Genomic DNA, 25760 nt, shown 5'->3' on the forward strand with positions numbered 1-25760 from the left:
AAACCATGATGTGGGCATGCTCGTAACAACTCTTTATATCTCTCCCAAGCTTCGAACAACGATTCTCCTTGGTTTTGGGTAAATCTAGTTATATGGTTTCGAAGAACGGCGGTCTTACTTGGGGGAAAATATCTAACAAGGAATACTCTTTTAAGGTTATCCCAAGTCGTAATGGAATTGGGTGGAAGGGAATCTAACCATGATAGGGCTTTATCTCTGAGGGAAAAAGGGAACAATCTTAAACGTATTGCCTCAGGAGAAGCTCCATTGGTTTTAAAAATGTCTGCTAATTGAAGAAATATTTTTAAATGTTAGTTTGGGTTCTCAGTAGCGATACCTGCGAATTGTCTCTGTTGCACTAGTTGTAAACGAGATGGTTTAAGTTCAAAATTATTAGCTGGGATGGTTGGGTTTACTATACTAGAACTAGCAGGTAGTGAGTCATCCTTGATATGTTTACCCTAACCGGTAACGGAGGTCCTCTCTGACAGATTTTATTGTCCCTAGCAGGTAGTGGATAATATATTTTCGCTCCTCCTGTGATGAAGTTTATTCCTTCCCCAGTTGAGTTGAGTGCGTATTTCCTTAGTGAAATCATTTTTCCTGCATTGTTCGAGTATTTCAGTTTTATTCTGATCTACCTGTTCCCCTGCAGACGTTCCTTTTGTTTCCCGACTGAGTCTTTCCATTTTCATGGAATTCCTCTAGTCCCCCAATAGTTTTTAAGTCGTAGCCTGGCTTACGCATAACTCTTTATCCCCCCAGAGTCTATGTCTCCCTAGTGAGTTTTTCCTTACGGAATGCATTACACTCCTATGGACTTTCGGTCTCTCTGATTTCTTTTCCTTTGTGGCAATATTTCCCCACAGAGATTTATTTTTACATTCATATCATATGCATCATGAGGTCTCTTAGGGACCAAAATTTGTTTCTATATGTTGTTAATTAAGCCCATTCTACTGAATCAATACGAAGATTTTAACCTTCTCCTTCTCAGTTAGAATGTCCTTAAATAGGGGCAGCTGTAAGACCCCAATTTTGACCCTAAGATCCCTCATGCTATTCACATCATATGCATTAGCATTGGGATCACACCTTGGAATCCTCCTCACCCTTCACTCATTGGGTTTGTTATGGGAGAGGTCACCAAGCACCATGTGATTGTATCATACTTGTTGTTTTATCATTTACTAACCAAAATACCAAAGATATGTCTTTGCATTTGTCTACTTCTTTTTGTAGGTAAGGCACTTGATCACCTTTGAGCTATCAAGTTCACATCTAGGGTTTAAGACCCTCATTACTAAGAACTCAACCAAGGAATGATCCATAAAGGCTCTAAGGCATCATATATGAGTCCCCATGATCTTCACATGTTATTTTGATCAAGAAATCATCAAGAGTTTGGAGTTGGTTTGCCTTGGAAACCCTAGTTCATCTGGGTATGCTATGTAACTTCTTCAACAAGCTTCTTCACCAATTGATCAAATATTCCAAGGGGCATCTCAAATTTCATCATATTACACATATATGATCTCCCATGAGTCCCAAAAGTCAAGAGAATTGCAAGTTAGCAAGGTGGTTCAGAGTAGTTGACCAGAGAAAGTCAACTGGTCAAAACTAGGGTTCCCTAGACCCTATCTCCTACAATTTTCATCATATGAAAATGATTCCAAGAGAAATGTTACTCTAAATGACATTAAAAACATTCATGTTGAGGTCTAGAGCTCATTTTTCTTGGAAAGTCATTTTTATGTTGAAAGATTATAGGTCATTTTGTCTAAACCCTAATTTGAAAGTCAACTTCCCAAGGCCATAACTTGCTCAATTTTTATGAGATGAAATATTTACAAGTTTCACAATCAAATTCAAGGTGTCTAGTTCAACTTTTATGTTTGGACTAAGAGCTAATTCAACTTTTATGAGCATGTGATATGAGGATACATTATAGGTCATTTTGGACCAATACCATTGAACAAGTGATTTTCCTCAACTTCAAAAATTCATAACTCATTCTTCCCAAATCCAAATAAGGTCAAATTTATGACCATTTTGAAGGTTTTTTAAAGACCTACAACTTTGATTAATACACGTTTCTCATTTGAAGCTCACATAAAAAGTTAGCCAAGGTGGAATAATTGAGCATATGGTTTAACACTTAGAAAAAAATTTGACATGTCAAAATTTCCAAACTTCCACCTCCAAATTCATCATGATACAATCTTCAAATGGAAAAGTGTTCAACATAAGAGTTGTTCCTCTTGATCTAACCTTTTCAAAGAGTCCAAATTAAATCATTTTGGACAAGGTTTGAGAGGTTTGCGCATGGTCTGAACATGGCTGCATCAATTGGCAAGGATCAACCTTCAAACATCAATACACTTTTGCCTTGCATCACAATCCACATTCAGACTCAATTTCACTTGCATTTGGACTTAATTGAGTTGCTTCATGTGTCTGTACACGCCCATGCAAGCATGCATCATGCAATTGCCAAATTTGGAAGTATTTTGAAAGGTGCAAATATCACTTGCCTGTGCTATAAATAGAGGACCCTTGGCATCAGAAATTGGACCCTTGCGTGCCAGCTTTGCCTCCCACATTTGAAACTCTCACCATTGAAAGGAAAACCTGAGAAATTTCACTTGAAATTTGAGTTTGAATCTCAATGTTTGGAGATTCAAAAACTCCAGGATCCAAAGCCTTGTATCAATCCTAATCTACTTTTGCAAGCTTCTTGAGCAAGATCAAACACGAATTGAAGCAAGAGAGATCAAGTTCTGCACAGCATTGAAGGTATTTTTCCAGATTTTTCTTCTCTTCGATTCTCTCTCAATTCTCATCAATTCTCTTGGATCCTTGGTTGTCTAAAGTTCTGCCAATATAGGCAAGAAGATTGAGTTGCTTTGAGGTCAAATCGAAGCAACTCAGTTCATACACCTCAAAATTTAACTCCATGTATCTCTCAATATACTTGGAGTTTGTTTGAATTGAGGTCAGATTCGCGATCAGTGTCATTTCTCTTTAAAAGCATGTCCTTCTTTTTCATTTTTGTGATGGCGATGAAAGAACCAGTCCGACCAAGGTCACCTGAGAAGATGACCGGTGATTTTCTCTGGTGATGTGCTGGACATGTTCTGAGCCATTTGATCATTTCAAACTGTTTTAATCCTGAGCGCTCTTTGTGATTACCATTGGTGTAGCGCGCTGACTTGTGTGTTTGGTGGAACGCACATTTTAGACCACTTGATCTGCCACCTCAATTAATGAGGGAGATCAAGTGGTCCACATTTTTTCTGATTAATTGATTTTTATTTTATTTTCTTTATTTTCATTAATTCATATTAATTTTAATATTGATCCAAAAAATATGAGTTTCACCAAAAAAAATTAAATAAAATCCTCTTTCATTTTCTGAATTAAAATTATTTTTTGAATCATTATTAATATTTTTCATGATTTAATTGATTTTGTGAATATTTTTAATTGTTTAAAAATACTTTTAAGTTTCCAAAAATTCTGGAATTTTTTCTCCAAGGTTCTTTGACCTTGTTTGACTTATGATAAATCTCATGGTCATTTCCTTGGTATTTTGATGAGGTTTTAGGAAATTGACCAATCATAATTTAATTTAATACATATTTTTATTATTTTTAATTGTTTAAATGCCAAATTAATTGTGTGGAGTTATTTAATTGACTTTTTGAGTTTGACTTGTGTTGTTGGGCCTTGGTCAAGGTTGATTTGACTTTGCTAGGTTAAGATCATTGGATTTAGGGGATTGATGGAATGTACATTCCATCTCCCAAAATGAATGAATGATCTTAATTTGGTAAAAGTCCTCCTTTGACCAATTTGTGTTTGATCCATTCCCCCCTCCATCTTCATCTCATTCCCCTTCTTTATACATTCATGTCATGGACCTATGATATCTCTATATCCTAAGGCTAGTTGATTGCAAAATCAACATAAGTATGGATGAGATTAGGTCCCCCACTTTGCATATTCTTTTTTTGTGTGGTATGTTTCATGAGCATAGTCCATTATACTATGTCTCTAACATGAATTAACACCAAAATTCTATTGTCCAACCTCAAATAGTTGTGACTTCTACATAAGTCCAATTACGATTGCTTAACATAGCGCTAAATTTTGACACAAAAGGCATAACATTCTAGTTAGTGAGATTGTAAGTCTCCCCTCTTTCATGGTATTGTGTGGAAACTTGGTCTTTTTCCTTCCTTTGGAAGATGTCTTGGTTCAAGGATCCATGCTTGTGATAAGTGGGTTGAGTGTTCTCCAAAGAATGACTTAAACAAAAGCAAAGCAAAAGCAACACTAACCCTTAATTCACTAACAACTAACATTTAATTTCAAGTCACTTACTTTTAATGCACTTTAATTTTTAAGCCTTATTCATTTGCCATTATTCATACCATTCAAATTGTTTACTTTTATGTCATTTTTACTTTGTCCACTTAGACCATATTTTGTGTTAGATTTTGTTTGTATATACTTGTTTGATTGTGTGGCCTTTTGACCTTAATGTACATAATAAGAACAAAAAAACCTAAAAAAACATCTTGTGTGGACTGTTGGTTTGATCTGAGACTATTGGACTTAGAATCTAGGCAACACTCCCTATGCAAAGGACTTGGCCAATGCCAATGTTCATGTAACCAAGTACTTGTGAAGAACATTCATATGATACAACTTTGAAGATCCATTTGAGTTCATCTACAACATGATCATTGTGAAGTTATTATTTTGAACCTATGACTTATGCCATCTTAATTAATCTGACACATGGAAAATTTTGAAGAAGATCATGGAGTTGTTAAGCTTGGATATGGCTATCTTTATTTGATGTCTTGCTCTTCAACTTGCTATTTGTGTATCATTTGTTGCTTGATTCAAAAGTCCAAGGGAAATTTGGGTTTCTATATGACATTCTTGTCTATTGGATTGCATCCAATTGGTCAGATGTTTTCAACTCTAAACTTTTGAATTTATGCTTAGGATTAGTCTCTTCATCTCCTCCCCACTTCTTTAATTTCAAAATATCTCCCTCCTTTTAAAATCTTCTTTACTTGTGTTTGTCGATTTCTAAACTTTGACCATATTGCAAATTAGAAACTTTGGCCTTATGCCATTGCATTTTCAAACTCCTTTTCTTAATCAAACTTGTGAATAAACTTAACTATACTTGACTTAAAATTTCAAAAGCCAAAAAGAGTTAACACTCATTCAAACCATTTTTAGGCCCTTACGCCTTTTAAACTTAAATTTTTGTTAAAAGCAATGCACTCACTTTGAAATTGATACCACGAACTACGAGGTTTTGATCCCTCATTTTATGTTGATATGTAGGCACAAGTCTGAAGGTCTTGTCAAACACAAAAATATAATTAATTAATTCTTTTCTCATCCCCACACTCTTTTTATTTGCAAACATCATTTGTACAAAAACACATATGCACACAAAAAAGGGCTCCCTAGGAGTACCTTGGACACTTTCGGTGTTAACACCTTCCCTCTGTGTAACCAACCCCCTTACCTGTAATCTCTGGCATTTTATTAGTTTTGATTTGAAAACTTCTTATTTTTTGGGTTTTGTTCGTACTTTTCCCTTTTCCCTTGAAAACAATAAAAGTGTGGTGGCGACTTTGATTTTATTGACGTCTAGCTTATCCATAGCTTGATGGTCATGAATTTACCGCTACAAGTTCCCCTACCGTCCTTGCTTAGGGTATGTCTGCCCTCAATTCTAAATCTAGAATTGAGATATATTTATTATTAAGTTGCAAAGTTGATACAAGATAAGAAATGATCACCATCAATCAACCCCTAGTGTTGTTGCAGATCCTATTCGCTTTTCTCCCCTTGATTCGAGTTGAAACAAATCCTTCAAGCGCTTCAAACAAACCTTCGGTTACAGCTACCTTATTGCAATAATTCCACGTTCTCTAAAAATTCAACTCGGCTGATTTCGATCGCAAGTCGCTTGAACCCGAAGTTTTCTTCACAATCCTCCGGTTACCGTTACTTGTTTGACCGAACCCATCGTTCTTCAAACTTTTAACTCGGCTGAATTTGTGAAGTAAAGGTTAGTGCAAAAACCCCAAATTCTTGGAGGACAAAACCCCAATGGTTCTATTCAAGAAAAACCGACACAAAGCCTCAACCCAAACTAATATTACACAATCCTATTTGGATGTTATCACCATAGCAATACACAATGATCAACAAAAATTGTTATGTGTATCTGTTGAGAAATGTAATGGAGAATGAAGATGAAGATCACTTTGGTGTATATCTTTCACTTTTCTTGTTGTTTATTGAAGAAGAGACTCTAGAATATTTATATGATGCATGGACCAAATAACAGACATAACAAAATTATTTTGCATAATTACACAGCAGAAAATTGAGTCAAAGCAACGACCACTCGACCTGTTCACACAGGTCACTCGACCTGTTCAGACCCGAGGAAAAATTATTCAAGTGAAGCAAGTGATGAGTCGACTCAAACAGGGGATGAATCGACTCAACTAGAGTTTTTCCAGGGTTAAGTCGACCTATGACTCGACCTGTTCAGACCCGTGGCTACATGGTTCAAATGGAAATAGGCAATGAGTCGACGCAACATGTGGATGAGTCGACTCATTCAGTTTTCCTGGGATTGAGTCGACTTGTGACTCGACCTGTTCAGACACGAGAGTTACGCTCCGAGTCATGAGTCGACTCACAGTTCTTAAACTATCAAAAATGAGTTTTGAGATGTATTTTGATCAATTTAAACCAATCTCTTATGAACCTAGGGTAGTAATGATGATCAAGTGCATGATTTACATCTATGATATGCTCCTATATGCCTGGACACGTTGAACTTATACTTTGAACATGTTAGGGGATGAATGCATTCTATGATATGATGACACCGTCCAAAGTACACGTTGTGGGAGACTAGAAAGGTTTGACATCATTAAAATAAGAACTAGGCATCTTTGCCTTCACAGATATTTCCATAATTTATAATTTTAATTCAAGTCATTTTTTCATTTGATTTAAATCACTAGTATATGATCTGTCTCAAATCAATTGCTTAATTTTCATATAATTTGTGTCATATCTCTAACACATATATTAATCATTTGTGTCATTCTCTAAAAAATAAATATTCAATTAGGATTAAAAAAATTATATTTTCACAAATTGAGAAAAACCATGAGTGTTGGTTAACAGAGTTTCAATAAGGAGTTGTTTGAGATTCTTTAGATAACCAATCATCTTTAACCTTGAACGAAAAAACCCATGATTGTGGTGCTCAACTCTAAATATTGAGTGTGAGTGGTAGTTGCAAGGTACGTTGAGGAATCTAATATTTTCTTTTTGTGGAGTTTTTTGTGTGTATCAGGTTAAAGAATTGGTTTGTGATTATGGTGTATGGAGATTGACTTCCAACAAAGAAAAATATTAATTTCTTCTCCACTAAAGACTTTGGTAGAATCAAGTGAAGGTTAATGCAAAAGAAATTGGGAGTTTCCAAGATCCTTAAGTATAATAAAGACTTAGACAAGGGATTTTCAGTAGAGTTGAGTAAAGATTATTACGAACGGAAGCTTATAGCATAATTTGGGTCTAGGAAGATAATTGATTCAAATCGAGTGAAAATCTTATGAACTTAACAGTTTTGAATATTCTATTACATCAGTAAGAAAATATAAATTATTAATAACAAAGATGATCCTATCAGGACAAGATTAATTTGATTACTCTCAAGGTGAAGATGAAGAATTTTTAATTCGATTTGTCTCTACCAATTTAAAAATATTAGATATAAATGTTTAAACGGATAAATTTTCTTCAATATATTTTAGAAACTTTGACACAAATCACATAATTATATCAAATATATTTACATAATAAAGATATCTCATTTTCATTTTCGTGTATTAGAAAAATTAAAAAGTAATTTAAAAATATTTTAGTAAAAATTTAACTAATTACAACATTGACACTAGATTCCATTCGGTCTCTAGATTTGAAGAGCTTGGCCAGAGTAGCTTGGATTCTTATTAGAATGTTTTTGTTCTTTAAATGCACTTTTAATGATTTTTAATATAATATAGCCAATAAAAAATATAACTATATTTATAAATTATTAAATTATTTAAAAAAAATCATATATTTTTTAGAGTTAATGTATATCCAAAACATAGACTTTTTAGTAATCAAATTAAGCAAGGAACTGTCATTTTATTGAATTTATGAGTCAAGAATGTAGACCACATATACTATTAATAAATGGACTCTCTGTTTACAACTCATGCCTTATCTCACCAGACTACAAACTATGTCTATCCAAACCTTGCAACCACCATCTACAACAACTGATCCCTACCAATTCCTCAAAATCCAACACAATCACAACGATACACTAACTCGAAATCTTGAAGATCCACACACTTTACCTTCATCAGATACTACTCTCCCAATCTCTGTTCTAACCAAAGACATCACCATCAATAACTCAAACCAAACATGGCTTCGGTTATTCCTACCTAAAAACACAACATTTTCAAACAAAAACAACAAATTTCTACCACTTATTGTTTTCTTCCATGGAGGTGGCTTCATCCTTCTAAGTGCAGCCTCCACGAGGTTCCACAACTTTTGTGTTGAAATGGCTGAAACTGTGGAGGCCGTCGTCGCATCGGTTGAATATCGCCTCGCACCGGAGCACCGGTTGCCGGCAGCATACGATGATGCTATGGAAGCATTGAGTTTGATTAGAACTAGTGAAGATGAATGGTTGACTAAATATGTTGATTATTCTAAATGTTTTCTAATGGGAAATAGTGCTGGAGCTAGCATTGCCTACCATGCAGGACTACGTGTGGTTGAAAATGTAAAAGATTTGGAGCCATTGAAAATTCAAGGGCTGATATTGCATCAACCGTTTTTTGGTGGGATCCAGAGGACTGAATCAGAGGTGAGATTAGAGAATGATCCTGTTTTTCCATTGTGTGTTAGTGATATGATGTGGGAATTAGCATTACCAATTGGAGTTGATCGTGATCACGAGTATTCCAATCTAATAGTTGGAAATGATATTGATGAAAAATTTGAGAAGATTAAGGATCAAGGGTGGAAGGTGTTGGTGAGTATGAACGGTGGAGATCTATTGGTAGATCGTAATAAAGAGTTGGTGAAACTGATGAAGGAGAAGGGTGTGGACGTGGTGGTGGATTATCAAGAAGGTGGTTTTCATGGTATTGAATTTTTTGAGGCATCTATAACAAAGAACTTCATTTTGAGGGTTTTGGAATTGAATTGAATGAGATGGAATGAAATAAAATAAACTTAAATTTTGTTGTTTGGATTAATTAAAAATGGATGGAATTGAGCAGAATCGGATGGAATGCATTTCATTCCATTTCATCCCTTTTCATCATTTTTTGTATCCTTTAATTTGGTCGGAATGATAAAATTATTCTCTTCTGTCATGAAATCCTCAAACAATGGAATGATATCTTTATTTCATTTCATTATGTTCCGCTCCTTTCCGCTCCATTTGTTTTATCGTATCCAAATATAGCTTAGGGTTAACCACTACACAAAAATAAGTAATGATAATTTTCTGTCATCTCAGTTATTATCCTTTATTTCAACATGTAATATGGATATATTCTTAAGAGTTAAATGAGCATCGGTGAATGTACTATGGATATGTGATGTGTATCGTTAATTTTTCTATGTGATCTTAACACTATTAGCTAAGTGTCATTATAAAATTTTAATAATTCTTAAATGGAGAAATTAGTCCATTATTTGAAAAAGAAATATACAAAAAAAGTTGAGATTTTTTTATCTTTCACAAATTAGAAAGAGAAAGAAATAGAGTTCTCTCTTTAGTCTGACAAATTTTATATTTTCTTTGTCATTGTTTTTTATTCTCCCATACAACCACACTTTTTCGTTTCAAACGAGATTATTTCTGATGGCATTGGTGATAGTGATGACAACTCATTCAATCAGAGAAGATGGCATACGGTGTACTGGAGATGGAGACAAAGGGAAGTTTCCTTTTTATTATAAACTAGCATTAAGAATAGCATATTGTAGAATGCTTTAATGACATATTTATATGGTTTAATAGTTTTTCAAACCAAATCAACGATGACATATGCATATGTTGTTCCACTTTTTTAATCTTATTTTTCATATTAAATTATTTCACTGAAGCCAACAAAAACATGTGTTATTTAGTTATGGACCAATTTCTCTTGTTGGTTTGTCGAGGGTGGTATAATTTACTTTTGGATATGTGTGCCTTTCTTCCATAGTCGTGTAGCTGAGAGTGATCTATTGTGTTTTTGCTATGTCATTGTGTTGTGTTGTTCCATTGTGTTATTGTGAAAAAGCATTTGTAAGTGATTCTTAAAGTAACTCTAATAGTGATGACTTTGAGTCAAACAATGAAAGTGATGAATATAATGATGTCAATAGAAATCAAGGAAAGATTGTAGGAAAGTTGGTTGAGTCAAATGGGTTAAATAGTGACAGAGTTTCATTTGAATATGTTGGGTATGCATCATATTTTGACCATACGAGGACTCAATAATTCACATACAATGAGGGAAGTTAAAAGTTTAAATTCTATGAACTCTAATGTTTTTTTCTTCGTGAATTCAGACTAGAAGATGGGATGTGATTTAGAAAATTGGAGGATTTTAAAAATATTGTGAAAGATGTAATTACTCACAATTGAAGTTTTGATTTCTACTTATGATTACTACATTCAACTTGTCATCAAAAAGGAATTTTGGTTAGTTATAGAGCATCCTAAGCCAAAACAACCCAATCTAAAAGACCTATTGGCATACCAAAAAAGAATAGATGGAAAGATTCATTTTTAGAAGATTTGTTTGTGTGTGGACATCACAAGGTTAAAAGAAGATATGAAGTGATTTCCCCCAAAGTATGGTGAAGTTGATCATTATGAAAAGACATGCAGAGGACCTCTCAAATCAGGATATGTGAAAAGGAAAAAAAATAGCAAAGAAAACAACGGAGTTATGTTAATCTCTCAGTTTATAGATACATTATATCACCATTATATTAAAACTATGAATCAGAAGTTCTATCGAAATGCATACATTATCATGTATATTATGGAATCATCAACTTCAAAAGATAATTGTACTAATAATTACTTAAAAATTCAAAATATTATAGTACCATCAAATTCCAAAGACCATTGCATTAACAATTAGAACTTCAAATTCAAAAACATTTGGTATCATTAAAAGGAGGCCTTACAGCTGATAATTGTGGTGATTCCTGCTACAAAAATATTAACATAACATCATATTGAAATAATGTCTTGTATAAGTAGAAGTGACAAATTATTACTTGTGATAAACTTTGTGATTGAGGATGAGATTGTGAGAAAAAAATAGCAAAGAAGACAACCACTATGAAGAGTTTATCACAATCTCATCCTCAATCACAGAGTTTGTCATATATAATAATTTGTTACTTCTACTTCTATAAGACATTATTTTAATATGATGTTATGTTAATCTTTATGTAGCTGGAATCACCATAATTATCAGTTGTAAGGCCTTCTTTTAATGATACTAAATGTTTTTGAATCTGAAATTCTAATTGTTGATAAAATGGTCTTTGGAATTTGATGGTACTATAATATTTTGAATTTTGAAGTAATTATTAGTATACTTATCTTTTGAGTTTGATGATTCCACAATATACATGATAATGTAATGTATGCTTTTCTTTTTATTTTATTTTTAATTAATAAATATACGTCGATTTTCACTAAAAACCGACATGATAATGTTTTGCATGAAATACTTCAAAGAATTAGTCTCTAACTTTTCCTTTATCCATCAATGCTTTACTTCATAGTCATTCTCTACGCATAAACCCTAGGCGATTTTCATCGTCAGTCATTCATCAAAACTCTTCCAATTGTTGGCGATTTTCATTGTCACTCTCATCAAAACACGAACTTATCTTTATTTCTAACCTTAACCGAATCTTAGTCATCACGTTTGAGGTACTTATTTATCACGTTTTTGTTTATATTATTGAAATGTTTTAGTTCATATCACTAAAAATAATTTTAGTTTATATCATCTATATTTTTCATTTTGTTTATATCACTGAAATCATTTAGTATCATTGAAATGCTTTCTCTTGATCATTATTTTTTCAATTTGTTTATATATCATTAGTCATGGTCGAACTTCATTTATTTTTAACTGAAATGGTGTCTCTCCATTTGTTACCGTTGCATTAGTTTTTCACTTGCATTAATGTTAGTATCACTGAAATGGTGTCTCTATTATTATTCTTTATTTAGATAGTCATGACCGATACGAAAAACAAGTCTTATACAACATCAACGACTCACCTAAAAGATGTCGGTGTCTCGATGAATTCAACCTCCACGACTCATACAACTACCTCTACAAATACACACAGTAAACAAAAAACTAGAGGTGCCACAATGTATACACTACGCCAAAAAGGTTTTTTAACAGCGCATCTTAGACAGCGCTTTTAAAAGAAAGCGCTGTCTAAGGTTAAAATAAAAATAAAACACGGAAAATGTTCTAAAAAAATTATGAAAGCGCTGTCTAAGGGGGGGTCTTAGACAGCGCTTTTAGAAAGCGCTGTCTAAGACCCCCCCTTAGACAGCGCTTTTAGAAAGCGCTTTTAAATATAGACCTTAGTCAGCGCTTTTGAGAAAGCGCTGTTTAATAATTTTGAAAAAACACAACTCGTCTTCTCCAAGAAATTCAAAAAAATGGAACCCAAAGTAACAAAATTCGATCTCATAATCCTTGGAGCTTCAGGTTTCACAGGCAAATACGTTCTCAAAGAAGCACTCAAATTCCTCAACAAATCTCCTCTCAATTCCATAGCCATCGCTGGTCGAAACCCTACAAAACTATCCCAAACCCTAAAATGGGCTTCAAACCCTAATCCACCGCCGACTATCACAATTCTCCCCGCCGACACTTCCGATCCATCCTCCCTCCGTTCCCTCTGCTCCCAAACCCGCCTCATCCTCAACTGCGTCGGTCCATTTCGTCTCCACGGCGAATCCGTCGTATCCGCTTGCGTCGATTCCGGCTGCGATTATCTTGATATTTGCGGCGAGCCGGAGTTTATGGAGAGAATGGAGAGTGATTACCATGATCGAGCGGGTGAAACTGGTTCTCTTGTGGTTTCGGCTTGTGGTTTTGATTCTGTTCCGGCTGAGCTTGGGTTGTTGTTTAATTCGTTGCAGTGGGTGGGTCCAGCTGTGCCGAACCGGGTCGAGGCCTATGTTAGCTTGGAGTCTAGGAAGAGGATTGTTGGGAACTTTGCTACGTATGAATCTGCAGTTCTTGGTGTGGCGAATGCGAAAGATTTGCAGGCGTTTAGGAGGTCTAGACCAAGAAGAAGACCTAGGCCTCAGGTAACTCAATTTTGAACTTCATTTGTTTGGGAGATTAATCTGTTATCATTTGTGCTTAGTTTAAATTGTTTTTCATGTAAAAGGTATAAGTAATTTCATATAGGTTTTGTTTGGATGGATGAAATTGGATGGAGCGGAGCGGTATGAGATGGAATGAAGTGGTGTTCCATTGTTTGGATCATTTAAAATCGGATGGAGCGGAGTGGAATGAAGTGGTATGGCCGTTATATTTCTTCCCATCCAATTTGGGAGGAATGAAGAACTTGGCTTGTTTTGTCCTCAAATTTCCAAACTATTGAATGGAATCTTCATTCGCTTCATTCCATTCCACTCCGATCAATTTATGATATCCAAACATAGCCATAAGTTATATGCTTAAACTGTCCTCGTAAAGGCTTATCATGTAGTATGATTAAAAAATGTTTTTATATAAGGTATTTGGAAATGAGCATATGAACATGCCAAAGTTGTTTTCATAAGCACTCTTAGATATTCTTATAAGTGATTATGTTAGCTGATAAATTATAAGTCAATTTAAACATACCACAACAAACCTTCAATTTTGTTCTAAATTATATCACACTCTTAGTCTTATTTGACCTCTAAACTATATAAGTGTAATAAATAGTCCATGAAGTATTTTTTGATCAAATTAGTCTAGCTATAGAAATATAATAAATAGTGCACAAACTATTCTGAATCAAGTTAGTCCCTCAACCATAGAAATATAATAAATAGTGCACAAACTATTCTGAATCAACCTGAAGAGTGTAATGGTTTTTACCAAGTTGGCAATTTAGAATTTTATGGTTTGTGATAGAGTAGGAGTGTGTTGAAGTTTAACAAATTATTGGATGACACTCTTAATTGTTGACATTCCAGTGTAGACTACTACCTCAGTAATGGCTAGATGCTGTACTGAGAAATTTAGTTCTGTTTGTATGTAAAGTACCTTGAAAAGCAAGATAAGTTTTCTTCTTGGCAGATGATTTTTTTGCGTGTTTGTACATGTGCACATGCACTCACATAACATGCATGTTGAAATTGATGGGTAAAACATTGAAGATAGGTGTTTGAGGCATCCCAGATATAGAACAAGAAAATGAATATGGTGTGAGCAGTGAGACAAAACAAAGCATGGACTAGCTATTGGACATGAACAATAGTAGGCCTAGTTTCCTAGGATCTACGAAGCACCGGCATAGATACAAACTCGGACACGACACTCACTCAGACATGTTGACTATAGTAATAATTTGAGAAAATATATGTATTTAATGTAATCACATATGTCGGTGTTGTATTGCTGTCTAGAATCAGACACGCCTTCAATATGAGGAAGAAAGACATCGCAGGAGAGAATTAGTTACATACTTACATGTTGAGTTGACAAATTGATTAGGCAATGCAGTGCGGTCATAGGGGGTGGAGTTGAGACTATTGTTTATCATTGTAAAAGCTTAAACACTTTCTTCTTTTAATGTTAAACTTACAATAGTTCTTCGATCTGGTGCACCCTCAATTGGTTGAACCTGTGAGATAGGGACGTCATTTGATTTGAAGCCTCGTTATTTGTCAATTTGTCTATTGATTTCAAATTTATGTGGTGTGTCGATTGCACTTGTATTTGTAGCACCTCAAATTTGCACCCTACCATTTTGTACATTCATTTCATATTAGGTCATAACATAACATAGGCCACTGCATAACATTGCATTGTCCATTTGCCCAAGTGCAAGCTCAGCTGACCGATTGGGTCAAACTGATCAGGAGAATCAGTCAAACAAGCAAGCATGTGCTATTTTCATTGAGACAAAGCCCTAGGGTGGATTTATCAAGTTCATATGGTCTAAGGATCATTTTGAAGTGGTTTGGCCAAAGATTGGATGATCAAAGCTCATCAGTCAAGCTGAATTTCAGCTGGAACCATAGAAAGTCAACTGTGGTCAACTGTGGTCAACTGTGCCTGATTTTATGGATTGGAAGGTGTGAGATGGTTTGAAAGGCCTCATTCATGTCCATATAAGTCTCATTTGACATATCAAAGATCAAGGTTGAAGAAAATAAAGTCAGACAAGAAGTTTCCTAAAATGGCAGGTGACCTGTAATTTCAACTGCCCAAAATGGGAAGTTTTTCTCCTCAAAATAACTTCATCATAAGAGCTTCAAATGGAATTTTGTCCAACATGAAAGTTGAAGATCTTGATCTCACCATTCCAAAAAGTCCAAGAACTTGAAATTCCCATGTGTGGTTAGCAAGATATGGTCCAATCATTTTCAGAAAATGCCCGAAATCAAAGTGCCATAACTTTCACATGGAGTGGCCAAATTGGATGGTTTTTCTTTGAGAAAATCACATTTGATGTGTACTTTCATAATCCATCATCACATTTTGCCAAAAGCATTCACACAAAAAGGCCATTTTTCAAGTGCACTAATTAAAATCCAAGGGCAAAATGGTCCAAAACACAAAGTACATGGAATTTTGGCATGGGACCAATTCCAACAGCTTCTAAATGAAATTTGTGACTTGTTTGAAGTGATAAATCACTGTTACATTGCATGGAACTCTCCAAGGGCAAAAATGCCAAATTGCTTACATGTGCATTTTTCACTAATTATCATTTTTGGCTAATCATGATTAAAGGTGGATTATGCAAGAGTATATAAGCTTAATTATAACAAACTCAAGGAACCACTAATCATTTTTCAAGATCCAAACAGAAAATCACAAAAAACTCTCTCAATTCTCTCACTTTTTCTCCATTGTTCATAAACTTTTTTTCTCAATTTCTCAATATTTCACCATTGTTCTTGCAAATTCTTGGTTGAATCTTCATGTGTAGGTAATGTGCAAGTACTGTTGAAGCAAATTAGAGAAAAAACCGCGCAAAAACTCCACTGTTGAAAGCTTCACTCATCAATGGCAAATGGAAAATTCTTTATCTCCAAGACTTGTTGAGCTGCGAAATCATCATCAATCATCTTCATAATCATCACACTCCATCTGTTTTCATAAATTGGAGCAAGAAACGCACGGATTCACGAGCTGCACGTCAATAAGGTTGGAAATCAAACTCGTTAATTCATGCAATTGTTATGCGGTTTAGGTAGAGCACACGACATAGATCATTCTGCAATTTGAATCGCGCGATTCCGTTAAGTATAGAGCTAGATATGTTGATCTGAATATTTGTGTGTGGATCTTCTTTCGATCGGTTCTTTGCGTGCGTTAATCTTTGGACAAAAGCGTTGCCATATCCGTAATCTACATGGAGAGACGGTCACAACGGTATATGGCTCGTGTATTTTCGTGCAAAAAAGTTCGTAACCGTAGCTGCCGCTTGATGAACACATGAGTGCGCGAGGAAGATGAAATTCTGGAAAAATTTTCCTTCGTTCAATCCACTTCAGCGCCTTGCCATTTCAAAATCTTGTTTCCCTCCACATTCAGCCAACCAGAAGCGGACAACACATTAATGAATGAGCACATGCGTTTTGGTATTTACGGAAATGCCATTAGCATTTAATTAATTCGAATTCCACTTAAATAAATATTATCCTAATTAACAAATCTTCAAAAATTCACATAAAATTCAATTAAAATCCAAATTTAGTGGGAGTTTTTTTGTTAGATCCCATTTTTTCTCTAGAATGTTTTAGGCATAATAGTTCATGTTGTGCTTGGTAGAATTTTAGATTGGCATAGGGATGTTTGACATGTGTGACATAATTGTATGTTTCACCATTTTTAACATGAAATACTCATACATTATCCAAAATTAATGAAATTTCATATGATGATTCTTGACACATTTCTGGAGATTTTGGTATATCATTTGTAATTTTTAGACCTCTGGATTGGTAGATATGATTTATTCTTTTTGAGTGTGACAATATGTGTCACATTATGATATGCTGAGTTCATGAATTATTTTTCCATGCTTCCCCTAGGCCTATGGCCCTGATTTTTTGCATGAGATACAATATGTATGTTAACTTTCAACATGATTTTTTATGGATTTAATTGGTCCCTTTTCTAATTGATTTGGATTTTTGATTGCTGTTTAGCATCTTTGGGTTGTTTCTTGTGTAACAAACTTTACATGTGTTGTTGAATGCTCATACTATATCATATGAATGTGAAATTTGATGGAGTGATTCATAACATGTTTAGGTGTAGTTTGGCTTTGGTCCCATCAATTTCTTAATTATTTTCACTGTTTGGCATGTGATTGAAGTTAATGCTCATTTTGTTACCATGTGTTGGCTTGCATAATTGTGTCTGGATTTCTTGATTTTCATTGACCTAATTTCTGTTGTCCAATTGAGCTGAAAATTGACATGCTATACCTTGAATGTGTCCTGTTCAGGTGTGAATTTTTATGGAATTAATTGAATTGATTTGGTATGCTTTTGAGTGAGATAGTTCTGTTTGGTCTTTTGAAGTTGCAAATTGCATGATTGATGTTAAATTGTGCATGAAATGATAATGGTGAATGGTATGAGCATGGGACCAATTGCATTTGCTTTTGATTTGTTTTAATGTGATTTTGGTTGGTTTACACTTGCTGTTTAGAACTTTTTATCCCTTTTGGACCCTAGGCTTGGCCTAGTGGTCTAGTTTCTCACATTTGGTTTGGATTTTCAGGTTAAAAGTGCAAAAGGCTTAAGGAGAGAAATGGAAATTGAAAATTGAATTTGTTTGATGTTGTCCACTAACATGTCTTTGTTTTGTAGGGATTGATGCTTGAGCTTGAGCTTATAGCTTGCACTTGTGTGCATTAACTTGTGTTGCTTTGTACAGATTAACTGATTAACAATTTGCTGTTTACTGTTGGTTTGTCTGAGTACTGATGATACTTGATTGATTTCAGGTACATTTAGTCGCTTACAGTTCTTTAAGAACTTGCTTGCTGCTGCTTGGTTTTTAAACCATTTGAGGTAGGACTTCTATTCTTCATGTAGTCTGGAAGACCTGGCCTGTTACTTGGCCAGGCAACTGTCTGAAGTCCTCCTTAAGAGGCGATGTTTGTGGTTGTTTACATTTGTGCCCAAGCAGGTGAAGACCTCTATGAGGCAATTGGCGGAACCCAAGGGATATGCAATCTATCCCCCGCTATTCTGTTGAGTCGTCCCTCTGCTCACACGGCTGTGTGTTGATGCATTGGGACACAAACCCAAGATCTTGTGCTGTTGCACAATCGAGTCAGAGTCTTGAGCGTAGAAGGGTCCCTCCATTCTGGACCCACGCTCCTTTGTCTGAAGCTCTCCCTGGTCAGGGATAAGAGCTGTGAAGTCTAATCTTCACTCACCTTTCATCAGCTTCACCTTAGCCCCTCAATGGCAAGGTTAAGAGCTAACCTTACCCCGATACAGAGGCTTGTTTGTTGAGGTTGATATGACCCCTCGACTAAAGCCTAGCCTTGATGTTTGAGCCCCTTGTTGGTGTGTTTATTTCATGCTGTATATGTTTGTGTGGTGTGATTGTATCCCCTAGGTTTGCTAGACTCCGCGTAGTCTCGTTTGCATGTCAATTAAGGTAGCACGGTTCCTTCGTATAGGACTTCCTTTCTTGCTTGAGCTTTCCTAAAACACAAACAAACATTATCCCCTCTTAAGGATACGTCAACTCCTTCTACTACAGGTGAGTAAGTCTCCAAAGGTCGAGCATCCGGTAGATTGCGTAGTGACGTTGTCCATTTAAAAAACACAAACCAACAGGAATAGTTTAGCCGAACTACGGCAACTCTGATTCTCATGTCCAGATGAGATACGTAGGCACGAGATGCGATGTCTTGTCGAGTTTGACTAACAACTAACACTAATTCTTTTCTCTCTCCCTCGTTGCGATTGAGACCTCCCCTTTCTCTTGCCCTAGTTGCAATCGAGACCCTTCTTCTTCCTGTGTCTTGTTGTGTGCTTGGAAGCTGATGTAAGTCCATCGAGTGGGGTTCGGGTTCTAGAGTGAGTTCGTTTGGTTCGGATGCTGATGTAAGTCTAGTGATTGGCATTCAGGCTCCATGTTTGCCTTTGCCTGTATTTGTTTGTGTGCGTGTCAGCCGAGCTACGAATGCTCTGATTCTCCTTCGTCCAAAGGAGATACGTATGCATAGGATGCAACATCCTAGCGAGCATGTGTCGTTTCCCCAGTCCGAACTACTTAGACTCTGATGTCTATGCTTGATAGACTAAGTAGGCCCAGGATGCGATATCCTGCCGAGTCAGTCTTGTCTGTTTTCTTGTGTCTCTTTCAGCCTGTATAGATGATTGTGTGAGCAGTGTTTTAGCAACCATTTCCCTCCCTATTGTGCGTGGATCCCGTCGAGTACGACGGATGCGTAGGGGTGCTAATACCTTCCCTTCGCATAACCGACTCCCGATCCCATTCTCTTTGGTCGCGAGACCATGCTTTTTCCAGGTTTACTCTGAGCGTTTCCTTTCCCTCTTTTGGGATAAATAACGCACGGTGGCGGCTCTGTTGTTCTTGTTTTCCCGCCGGTTTTTCGCATAATGCGACAGCTGGCGACTCTGCTGGGGAGTAGAGAAGTTGACCTGTGCTGGTCCATCTTCCCTAAGCGAGTCTCTCCTAGCGCTCTCTAGGTTAGGGCTTTGGTTGCTTTTTGTTGTGTTATTTATTGCATTCATTGTTTATTGTTTGCATGTATTGTTTGCATTAATGTTTGCATTCATTCATATTCATCTGCTGTGCTGGCTGTACTTCTCTGTTTGGGGGTGGGAGTTACTCGAGGTAAAAGGCCCAATACCCAGGCTATGAGTGCAATCTAGGAAACCTAGGAATAGAGTGAGTAATGGGAAGCGGGTGGTATGCGCCACTTAGCGGAACATCGACGTCACGAGCAGTTCAGACCCTGGTGGGGTACCATCGTTGCATACTTCAGGTGTGTATATGATGGTATTCTGCGAAAGGTTATTTATGCTGCGTTTCTTTCGACCTTACCCTGGCCTAGATGACACCCGTGAGTGGGGAGGGAATGATCATTTTTACAGGTACAGATGGTGACTGTTGGTGACCTGTTGGTGACTAGTTGCTGGCTCAGTGTGTTCCTGTTGGTGACTCAGTTTCTCAGATTGGGTTCAGATGACAGTTGACCAGTTGACTTTGGGTTTCAGATGATTGTGATCAGAGTTTGAGCCGAAGCTTCGATCCTGTGTTCAGAGATGCACAGCTTGCCAGTCGTGTCTGCATCATGTGCATCATATCATGTTTATTTTTCAAAAGAAATGCAATAAAAAATGAGAAAAAAGAAAAAAAAGCTAATCTCTGCATGCATATCATTTCTCGGGTACATTCCAGAGTCCGTTCACTGATGGATCCGGGTGCTCATTTACAGATGAAATTGTTGGTTTCACTCGGTACTCATTTCTCTTGTATATTGTGCCGTTGCTGCAGATTGCTTTTTTTTCGAAGATGAATCAGGCTCTTTGAAGGCCTGAGAAATGATCATTATCATGTGCATCATATGTATTAGCATCATAATCATGACATGTTGCATAACAGGTGTTCTAGTTCGGACTTCTCACTCTGGCTCCTGTCTGAGACAGGATTGTTGATCATCGTCCGCACCGCAACCAGATCGAATCATCAGAGGAGTATGGATCAGGTTCAGACTGAGTTGGCTGAGATGAGGGCAAACATGGCCCAGTTCATGACCATGATGCAAGGGGTCGTTCAGGGGCAAGAGGAGCTGCGAGCCTTAGCCTAGAGACAGGAAGCCATGATTCTGCCACCCAGTCGTGCTTCACCAGAGGGGGTCCCCGTTAATGATCAAATTGCTGCTGTCACTATTCCCGACAACAACTACGACGTGGATGATGATTTGAGGGGTATCATAATCAATGGACAACCTCTTGCTACAGAGACTGTTAATGTCAGAGCAACCCGTACTCCGGTTCGCCATCGTGGCTCTTCAAGTTCGTTGAATTCTAAGAAGCCATTCTCTGGGGCACCCAAAAGGGGAGAGAGTGAAACAAATGTTGTGCACCGGCGAGGGAGTGCGAACAGAGGACAATATCGTCAAGCTGCCGCTGTGACTATTCCAGCAACCCAACAGCAATAGGGAAGGGCAACTCAGCGGTATCAACATCAGCAACATCGTCCGCAACAGCAGGCTTACCAGCCTCCCTATGATAATTAAGCCGGTACAAGTAATGAGAGGAAGAGGGTCATTTTTGATCCGATCCCTATGTCTTACGCAGAGCTGTATCCCTCGTTGATAGAGCGGAACTTGATTACTCCCAGAGACCCGCCGGCTATACTCGTCAACCCTCGGTGGTGGTATAGGCCTGAGCAGCAGTGTGTGTATCATTCGGGTGCTCCTGGTCATGATGTGGATAGTTGCTTTCAGTTGAAAATGAAGGTTCAAGACCTCGTGCAGTCAGGTATTCTGAACTTTGAAGACTTGGGTCCCCGTGTTAATCAAGCTTGAAGATAACAAGTCGCGGGCTGGCGTTGGCTTTTCTCCTGAGGTCTTCAACAAAGAGGGTTGATCAAAAGCAGAAGCTACTAATGCAAGAGATTCTGACAGTTGTTATCCCTGGTGGGATCTATCACAATTGGGTCACTGTGGGCGTTCCTACAGTTGTTCATAAGTCAGAGTAATAATCGCTTTGTTTAAAAACCCTTCTCCCATGCCAAAAGGAGAAGTGATGACATTGTTGGCAACATTTTGTGCAATGATATTTTCATTCAAGTAAATGCATGTTAAACATTTGTTTTTCCAATTGTTTTCCCTTTTCGCTTTTTGCATGAAATTGGTGATCACAAAAAACCCTAAAAACAGGAATAAAAGCAATCTTTTCATCTGCATAACGATTGTCTTGTTTGTTTTCCAAAAAGTTTTTCATATCGAAATCATTATGCAGGTTGTTTCTCAAACCCATTGAACATAATGATCGGACGTCATCTCCCAATTTTGAATTCCCTGTATTCGAAATAGAAGAAGATGATCTTGAAGGGATTCCTGACGAGATTTCCCGACTTCTTGAGCAAGAAAAGAAGATCACTCAGCTGCATCTCGAGAATCAGCAGAACAGCCAACTGGGGCATCAAAAAAAAATCAATCAAAAAAAAAAAACAAAGAAAGAAAGGGTGCAAAAGAAATCAAAAGCAAAATCAAAAGAAAAAACAAAGGAAAAATAGCACCCTCAAAGTCCCAAGTTGACTGATGCTGAATTCGATCGAAAAGAAGAGATTAACTGCCAGGTGTCATGGTCAGTTATATCAGCAGAGAGTGACGAAAGCATTCGACCAGAAGGTCGAGTCTCGAGTTCTGAGAAAATGACCTTGTGCTCAAGAAAGTCTTGTCTTTCGTGCCCGATTCCAGGGGCAAGTGGACTCCAAGCTATGAACGTCCATATGTTTTCAAGAGAGCCTTTTCAGGCAGTGCTTTGACACTTACAGCAATGGATGAAGAAGTTCACTCGTCCTGTGAATCCAGATGCAGTCAAGAAATACTTAGCCTAAACAAAAAAAAAGCAAAACAGCTCGCTAAGTTGAACACCCCAAAGGGTAACTTAGGCAAAAAGGAGCGTCTCGGTGGATTGAAAACCCGAAAGGGCGATCCAGGCAAAAGTTAGAGACATTGAAAAAAGAATTTGCATCTCGCTAGATTGAGCACCTCACACCGGGGCAATCTAGGCAAAAATTAGGGATTTGGCAAGTAACTGCATCTTGACAAGACCGTGTTCTATATCTGTCATCCGCCAGGAATTCTCTATGCGTCGTCGACCGAAACTCCGAATACATCGAGATTCAGAATGGTAGAGGAAAGGTCATTATGTTCAATGTAGCCCTCTCCAATATATATCACCGATTTCAAACTTGTATAGATCTATGGAGTCTCGCCCTTTGCAGACTACCATTCCATCACATCGATTTGAGCTTTTACCCCATTATTTGCACTCTTATTTGTTTCAACTCAACAAATGTTTTGCATGTTTTAATTGATAAAGTATCATTGTTTTCAAAATAAACAAAAATTTTCACAAAATTGTTCTTAAACAAAGTGAACATTCACAATGATGAAAGGATACCTAGGAGACCCGCAGTGCTCTCCCAAGGGTGGTATGATTACCGACGGGTAAGACAGTCGTTCGTATCTCGAGCATAACTATATCTTTGTCCTGTAGAACCTTTTCATGGTCTCTCCTCAGCGAGGTTGCTCAGTGCAGTGTTGGTTGAAGTTGTTCATCTTCACGTCCCCGACAGTGCAACATGTTTTCTCCAAGTCTCTGTTAGCCCTATGGTGGGGCATCCCTAATAGAGTGCTGTTTGAGCCCTATCGTGGGGCATCCCCAGCAAGGTTGTTGTTTTGGACATTATCGTGGGCCAGTTCTCAAGCAGTAGGTGTACTGAAGACTTCAATTTTCGTCTCTCCAGCAGAGCAGTCTTCTCCTCTCCCTGGCACGGATGCTTTTCTGCAACGATTCGGTATTTGGAGGATTGACGTCTCAGTATTCCGTCATTTTCTCAGGTAGGTCCTCAGCAGAGTGGTTGACATGAGGAACTTCATCGATGCCTATCTATTTTCACCAGAGATCTGGCTGATTCTTGGTATCTCTGTTCTCCAGCATGAGTGAGAAGTCAGTGCTCTCCCTACAGAGTTTTCATCAAGCAGATTTCCTCAGCAGAGTCTCCCCACAGAGTGGAGTATTTGATCAGTGGGCTCCCTAGCGGGGTTTTCATTCACTTTGCATTTTGCATGTAGTGATCATTGCATCCTCAAATCGCGTAGCATTTCCATTCATAATGGAGCATTACGCCATAGAAAAATTCAAACATATGCATTCATGTGTTAACCCGATCAGACCGTCTCCCGGGCAGAGGCAGCTTCTTGTTCGACGTCTGTACAGCGCTTTCGTTACAATTGCTCCTGACGGCACTCAGGATTGATACCCCCAGAGAGGTTTATTTCCTCATCCGTGGTGAAAGAAAAACCTGGTGCTACCCAGTAGCCTCCTAGTAGATGTGGGTGTGTCTGATCTCTCCATGTAGAGTCTACCCCTTAAGCAGAAAGTGTCCATCCTTTCCTGCCATTTCCCCACTGAGATACATCCTCGTGGATGACGGTTGCTTCCGTTCCCTCCCTAATGGGATGGGTTTTCCCTATTGAGTTCTTTCCTCATTAGGATGAGTCTTGATTCAGTTTGCCTTTTTGGATCGATCCTAAATTGGCTTCTTGTTGACTGTCTCTTGTGTTGCCCTGGGGCATGAATGAATAGTGGCTCACTAACCGGTACTCATTCATCTTATCCTCAGCGGAATTTGTGGGCTTCTACCTACAAACCGGTAGTTGTAAGTCCTATCTTTGTGGTTTTCTACCCAACCGGTAGTTGTAAAATCCCACTTTCATCCCCTAGCAGAGGTAACCTTTGTGGTTCATTCTGTCGGTTGGCTTCTACCTACAACCCGGTAGTTGTAAGTCCTATCTTTGTGGTTTTCTACCTATTAGCTGGCAGTTGTAAAATCCCACTTTCATCCCCTAGCAGAGGTAACCTTTGTGGTTCATTCTGATTGTTGTCGGATTTTTCGGTCTTCTACCTACAAATCGGTAGTTGTAAATCCTTTTTCTCACTCTGTCTCTCAGCAGACTGTTTGTTGGCCTCTACCTACAAACCGGTAGTTGTAAGTCCTATCTTTGTGGTTTTCTACCTACAAGCTGGTAGTTGTAAAATCCCACGTTCTCCCCTTGGTGGAGTTGACCCTTTGTGCTCATCCTGATTGATGATGGTTACTTTTCCGTGGTTTTCCGCCTACTAACCGGTAGATGTAATCCCCTCTTTGCAGTTATCAGTATCCGGTTTGCGGTATTGATATTCTTTTCCCCTCTGGATACTCGCCTTGATCAAGCAGTATTGTCCCCAGTGGGTCTCCCCCTTTCTTTTGGGTATTTGCTCCGAGTCAGCAACTTTATCCTCTTTTGATTGGTCATCTTTGCATACCTGTTCCTGGTACACGATGCTTTTCTTTTCGGTCGTTTATCCATCTAACAACCTACAACCCGGTTATGGATAATCTTCCATGCGAGTCTATTATCTACGTTTTGACGGCTATAGATAATATGTCTCATGCACTCTCTGGTCAGTCTTTTGATTGTTTTCTCCAGCAGAGTAAGATTCGTATTCCTTGTGGAATCGAATTTCCATCCTTTAACAAGTTTGCCTTCGCTCTCTTCAGGATGATGTCGGTTGATTTATCCATTTAACAACCTGCAACCCGGTTATGGATAATCTTCCATGCGAG

General features: G+C 37.5%; 2 protein-coding genes and 1 non-coding gene across 3 annotated transcripts in view; all 3 read left to right on the plus strand.

Annotated features, from left to right (window-relative positions):
* Positions 1 to 107, plus strand: LOC127117202 (small nucleolar RNA R71). Its single transcript, XR_007801959.1, has one exon. It is a non-coding gene; the product is annotated as a small nucleolar RNA R71 (small nucleolar RNA).
* Positions 108 to 8293: 8186 nt separating this feature from the next.
* LOC127130557 (probable carboxylesterase 120) lies at positions 8294 to 9775 on the plus strand. The gene has a single exon (XM_051059547.1). It carries the CDS (start codon positions 8330 to 8332, stop codon positions 9338 to 9340), a length of 1011 nt encoding a protein of 336 aa, XP_050915504.1. The 5' UTR covers positions 8294 to 8329; the 3' UTR covers positions 9341 to 9775.
* A 3063-nt stretch (positions 9776 to 12838) lies between these two features.
* LOC127130567 (probable mitochondrial saccharopine dehydrogenase-like oxidoreductase At5g39410) overlaps positions 12839 to 25760 on the plus strand; it is a 34048-nt gene continuing 21126 nt past the window's right edge. Inside the window, exon 1 of the mRNA XM_051059553.1 lies at positions 12839 to 13495. Coding sequence (XP_050915510.1) covers positions 12839 to 13495 — 657 coding nt within the window. The remainder of the gene's footprint in view (positions 13496 to 25760) is intronic.

This window comes from Lathyrus oleraceus, chromosome 1 (assembly GCF_024323335.1).
Source record: "Lathyrus oleraceus cultivar Zhongwan6 chromosome 1, CAAS_Psat_ZW6_1.0, whole genome shotgun sequence".
NCBI classification, from domain to species: Eukaryota; Viridiplantae; Streptophyta; class Magnoliopsida; order Fabales; family Fabaceae; genus Lathyrus; species Lathyrus oleraceus.